General features: G+C 37.3%; 1 protein-coding gene across 1 annotated transcript in view; it reads left to right on the top strand.

Moving 5' to 3' along the window:
- The first annotated feature begins 523 nt into the window (after positions 1–523).
- UBL3 (ubiquitin like 3) overlaps positions 524–6,098 on the top strand; it is a 47,381-nt gene continuing 41,806 nt past the window's right edge. The window contains exon 1 of the mRNA XM_070749848.1: positions 524–1,882. Coding sequence (XP_070605949.1) covers positions 1,856–1,882 — 27 coding nt within the window. The 5' untranslated portion in view covers positions 524–1,855. The remainder of the gene's footprint in view (positions 1,883–6,098) is intronic.

The raw sequence follows: 6,098 nt of genomic DNA, 5'->3' as shown, positions 1-6,098 counted from the left end.
ACTGTACATAAACTCTCTGATTTTATGTATCGTTCTTATCAATAAATAACGAGACATAAAATACATAAAAACCAGCATAAAATCATTAATAAAAACCCCATCCAAACATACATTTTCTCACTCTCATACCTAGGCAAACCTAGGTTCCATTCGAAAGAAATGTTTCTTTTTCTCCTGCTTGGGCGGTGGGGAGGGAGGGTGTTGGACTAGATGACCTCCTACATGGTCTCTTGTTAATCTGTCTAAATCTCGGGGTTTTTTGTTTGTTTCTTCGGTTTGTATGTGTCAGATTCCGGCTAGCAGAGAAAGGAAATGTGGTTTGGTCCTATGACTGAAACCAGTCAGAACGAATCTCCCACCCTAATCAGATATTGCACTCTTGACTCTTCTAAGGAGGGAATTTCCAAGCTTTTAAAGCCGAAGGCGGAGCTGCCGCCGCCACCGCAGCAAAACAAGCGGCCAAAAGCCAAAGTTGAATCACGGTGAAAAGCTTCCTTAAGAACTACACTTCCCAGGATGCCCCGCGCGCGGGGGGGTGAGGGGGCGGGGCGTTGTATCCGTTCGCGTCCATAATGAGTGGGCGGGGCCGCGACTCCGACGCGCTCACCGAATAAGCGTTCTGGGAGGAGGCGGAGCCAAAAGCGGAGCGTGTGTGTGTGTATGTGTGAGGGGGGGATGGGGGCGTCGGGTCCGTCTTTCCCCTGCTGTGTCCCCTTTTCTCCGCTCGGCGCAGACGCCATGTTGGCTGGAAGGGAAGATGACGAGAGGCGGCTGCGGGACTAGCGGCGGCGGCAGGCGCTGAAGGGTACCGGGGAGCAAAGAAGCGAGCCGGAGAAAAAGCCGTATCCCGTCACCTTCTTTCTTCGTTCTGGCTGGAGGAGCCGCTCCTCCGCCTCTGCTGCGGGGGGGAGGGGGTGTTTCCGTTAACCGTCGGCTGCTGAGGGAGACCCCGGCGTAGGAAGAGGAGGCGGAGGAGGGACTGTGGAGAAACGAACCGGCGGGGGCGATGAAAGCCGAGACCTGAGGCGAAGGCGGGCGGCCAGGGCTGCTGCTGCTTCTCCTGCTGCGAGAGGCAACTGCGGTTTAAATCCCCCCTTGAGCTGCTGCGGCTGCAGTTTGAGGGGGGAGCGTAAAATTTCTTTGTCCCCTTCGACTCCCGGCTTGTTGTTTTTTTTAAAGACGTCATTCTTTTAACAAGCCTTTCCGAGGAAGAGGAATCCCCTCACACACACACTTTTGCTCGTGCGACATCAAGCCCCCCCCCCCAAAAAAAACCCAACACCCCACAAAACTTTGGCCTCAGGGAAAGAGGACGGTCGCTGCTTTTATTTACCTCCGTTGAGTGCCTGTCGCTTTTTTTTCCCCTTTAATGAGAAGGTGACTCGAATACAGAACTATCCCTCTGAATCATCTCCGTCATTCATTATTGGCCTGGGCTGGAGAGGAGGAAGAGAGGAGGAAAAAAAAAAAGCGCTCCTACACAAAATCCATGTTGTTGTCGCCGTCGTCGTGGTGTGTTTTCGCCTGGTCGATCTGGCACAACTGGTGATCCCAGGGCTGCTTGTTGACAAGTCTCCGGCCCGGAGTTTTCCTCTCTGATCCAGCCTTTTATTTTATTTTTTAATTTTTAAAATACCGATTGGATTTCTTTTGGTCAGTTTCCTTGCTGCGGGGGGGTCAGGTGATTTTAAAAAAAAAACCGAAGGAAGCAAACGCGCACAACTTAACCAGGAACGAACCAAGGATTGGTTAGCTGGGAAGATCTTTTTTTTTACTGTTACCTGTGTTGCTTTGGCTGGCTTTGACATTTCCTCCACCTTTGGTTTCTTGAAACCGACCACGTACTTTTATCAAGATGTCTAGCAGTGTACCATCAGATATGGTAAGTTTGGGATTTGACTTTATTTCCAGAAATGCCAAGAACTGATTTCCAGATTTGTGTTGCAATAAGAAGTGGTTTTGTATATCGAAAGCCAGATTGTTATAATATTGTATAAGCTTTTTTTTTTTTAGAATCCAACTGGTATTTACCCCTGGTTTTATTTTCATTTATTATTACAACAAGCAAATTACATGGGGTTTTCCTTCATTTTATTTTCATATTTGTTGTAATAATAAATGAAAATAAAACCAAGGGAAACTCCTCTATTCTGAACTCCAAGACTTCAGGATAGCTTACACAGGGGTTTCCCTTCGTTTTATTTTCATTTATTATTACAACAGATAAATGATCCTGCGATATAGGTGGAGTGGTGAATGAATAATTGGCTCAAAGTTACCCAATTTCCTTTGATGAGGGTGAATTTGAATCTGGATCTCTCCAGTTCTGTACTGTACTACACTGGTTTTTTTCCAACAGATCTGAAAGGAAGAAGCATCCTACTTTCAGTATAGTAGAATTAATCTTCTGCTTTCTTTTCTTATTTCCCTTTTTATAAACTTTTGAGATTTAACTTGAGCACAAGTATACATAAAACAAAATTATATTTTCATTAGCTTATTTTATTTAATCAACATTCTGGTATCTTTTTTCCTATTATAATTTTATTCTTTGAATACAGTTACAGTATTTAATAACCTAAAATGGTATAGGAGGCTATAATTTAATACAGTATATTGGTTGCAACAAAACATTCTAGCAACTCTTCTCTTGAGCCATGTCTTTTTGAAGCAGTATTAGATGTTATACTAATAAAGTGCTGATTAGTAATCTGGGTATATTTTAAAGTATGGACAAAAGGAAGCAAAATTATATACTGTACTTTAGAGAGTACCACCTACAGGTATATGTATGAATAAACGTGTCTGAATCTGAATTATTTTTAAACTTTGGCATATAATTAACTCAATTCCTTTTTGGCACTAAAGAAATTATTTTGGTTTTCATATTTAAAACATACAGTAATGGTTTTTTACTACTTATGTGATTCTGTTAAAAAAATAAATGATAATTGCTTTGGGGCATTAGTATTCTGTATGTGCTATATATAGGCATACAAATCTCAGCTTTTAAAACTTCAGTTCATGCTTGGTAGGAGATTATTTTTGGCTTTCCATAGCAGGAAAACAATAATTTGTGACCAAGTTACTACTTTAATAAAGGTTGTACCACAGCTTCAAACGTTTGCTTAAAAGTAGCTGAGCAAAGGTATTAGAGGAAAAAGGACAGAAAATCATGTTAATTTCAACTTTGAATTGTTTTTATTTGATTTTCTTTGCAACACTGTGGCATCTTGTCTTTCATTGTAATATACATTTTTTCTGACAAATGCTTGAAAGCATGTGATGGTTTTGAAAAATACCCCCTCTGTTCAGATAATAAAATATACAGCAGTAAACTCTCAATGTTATCCATTTGGTATTTTTGACATTGTATTTTGTTGGAATTTAATTCTGAATGGATGTCAATTATTGTATGAAAAGCATCATTTAATAAGATGGATAATTAAATCATATCCTTCTATATAATGTTTTAGGAGTGTGCATAGAATGTAAAATGTGTTTTGTTTCAAACCTAAAGCACAACTCTCATATTCTGGATGTTTTGATGAACCATTATGGGTTGGTTGCTGTTGGCAGAAACAACTTTGAATGTTTTTGTTTTGTGCTTTAGCTGAAACCAGACCTAAAGCAATCCCAGAGTGATTTTTGTAGGGTAGATAGGGCAAAGCTGGTGTCCATTTGTTCCTTTCTCCCCTCCTGCAGAAACAAGGATACCTTGTGCCTCTCTTATTTTCTCCATATGGCCTATGCACCCACTTCCAAATGGTCTCCCTTCCCATAGGCCTGCCTGCTCACTCTTATCCTTTCTGGTATCTTTTCCACTCCTACCCTCTTTCAGTTGCCATTACTTAATAAAATCTTCAGCTTTGGCATTTTCCTCTACATTTCTTCCACTGAAATTTTTTAGTCTGGAACAAACAGCACTTTACTCTGTATTTGGAACAAAATGACCCTGTTTCATTTCATATCCAGAACCAAAAACACATGTTTTATATTGGGTATAAGCCAGCCAAAATCAGCTGTTCTGTACATGAAATTGTTCTATAAAATTTTACTGTTTTTCTTACATTAAGAAAGTTGGCTTACAGAATACAAAACAGCAGTTGTTCTTTTTAATTTACCAGTTCGTATATGAGACTTTAATACTGATCTTGTTAGGAGCATTGGGGTAAAGTGTGGTATGTTAATGCCAACATATAATAACCATGATATCACAGAACTGGAAAATATTGAAGAACTTAGAACTTAGAGAGCTGTTAAAACTAGGAGTCCAACCATCTTATTTGTTATGTGTGTGTGTTTTTAAAAAAGCAGCTGATTATACCTACCTGCTTTCTTAATTAGAATAACATTTTGTATTAACAAAATAGAGGAGAGGGTACCACTACTGTTAAATGTCAATTAAATACACAAGTAAAGCATTTCCAGTCATTTAATATTTAACAATACTATTATGTAAATGATAACAAATTGATACATCACATGAAGCACTTAAAAGTACATTATTTTGTTATATTTATCTAAATTTCTTCAGATGCAGTAGGTTTTTTTAAATTTTGTATTTATATTTATAAAGTATATATTTATACCCTATAGTGCATTAAATAGGGATGGGGTGATTATAGGTAGTCCTCAGCAATTGGGACCAGAGCTATGTGGTAGTAAAGTGTGACATCATGTGCATTGTTTTCTGATGATAGTTTTGGCATTCCTGATTGCTATCATTATGCAAGGTCCTCACAAAAACTTTGCCACTTCTGATTTCCTGCCAGCTTTGCTGTTGGCTATGGGAAGCCAGCACGGAAAGACTGAAATTACGATCATGTGACCATGGTTCCTGTGATGTTGTAATCATGAACCAAATATCCAGATTGTGAACATGCAGACACTATAATAGCCAAAATTCCAAGGAACCTGTTGTAACTATCACTTGTTCAATGGAATTGTAAGTTGCAATAATACTGAACAATCATTGAACATGGACCACCTGTAAATAAATTATTTCTCTATTATGAAACTACAGTAATTGATTTTGCATTAATATGTTTAAAATACCTTCATTATGTTGAAAGTTTGATGCTTTCATGTGTCTGAAAATACATGAATACTGTAGTTCAACTGCATAATATATTTGCTAAATATTTTAGTTAAAGGTATTAACGAAATTGTTCTCCATTGTTTCCTGATTAATATAATCATGTTTTCTACACATTCCAGACATGCCAAACTTGTGTATAGCTGATGAATGAAAATTGTTAAAGACCTAAGGCCTATTAAGTCTGTTGGATTGTTTCAGTTTTATGTTAAGAGACCTTTACTATGTGCCATTTTCTTTGCCCAGGTATATTTCCAAACACTAAAATAATATTGTCAACATTCCATGAAAAAATAATAGTTTTCTTAAAATTTAAAATATGTGGAACTAAAGAACATGTTTTAATTTAGTGGTGTTTAAAATTGAGATTTGTAATACAGTAGAATAAAATATTCTTTTATTTCTCTTTGTTGATCCCATATTCTCTGTAAAACCACTACTGCAACATTTAGGCATTGTTTGAATAGAAATGCTGGCATCTTTATAACTGAATGAGAACATGATCAGTTGCTATATAGATATATGGTATATTATAATTTTTCTCATATTGTCTAATGAATGAAATCCACGAGCATGGAATTTACAATCTCTAGATTATAAATATTTAAAAATAAACAGAAATTGTATGTTAGACTAGATATGTCTAGATTTACTTCATATCACATACCTTAACTTTACAGAATCATTACTGGAGAGGAAACAATGAAGAAAGGGTTTTTTTAGTTAAGAGACACTCATATGAAATATTTGTAACAGTTACTACTCCACTTATGGATCAGCTTGAAATGCATTTTAGCAATCCAAACTATTTTTGCTATTTTTCACATGAATTAGTCTTTTGATATTGTTTAATTAAGGAAATAAAAATATATTAAGTAATACAAACTTAAGTAAAATCAGGTCTTTCCTAATTTGAATTTCATTTTGGGTGACTAAATAGATTCATTCCATGGTCTTTTCTTGGTAATTGCTATTGTGGCAGAACGAATGTATGCATGGG

The sequence above is a fragment of the Erythrolamprus reginae genome, chromosome 4, assembly GCF_031021105.1.
Source record: "Erythrolamprus reginae isolate rEryReg1 chromosome 4, rEryReg1.hap1, whole genome shotgun sequence".
NCBI classification, from domain to species: Eukaryota; Metazoa; Chordata; class Lepidosauria; order Squamata; family Dipsadidae; genus Erythrolamprus; species Erythrolamprus reginae.
Note: the sequence above shows the minus strand (reverse complement) of the source record. Positions and strands in the feature narration are given on the sequence as shown.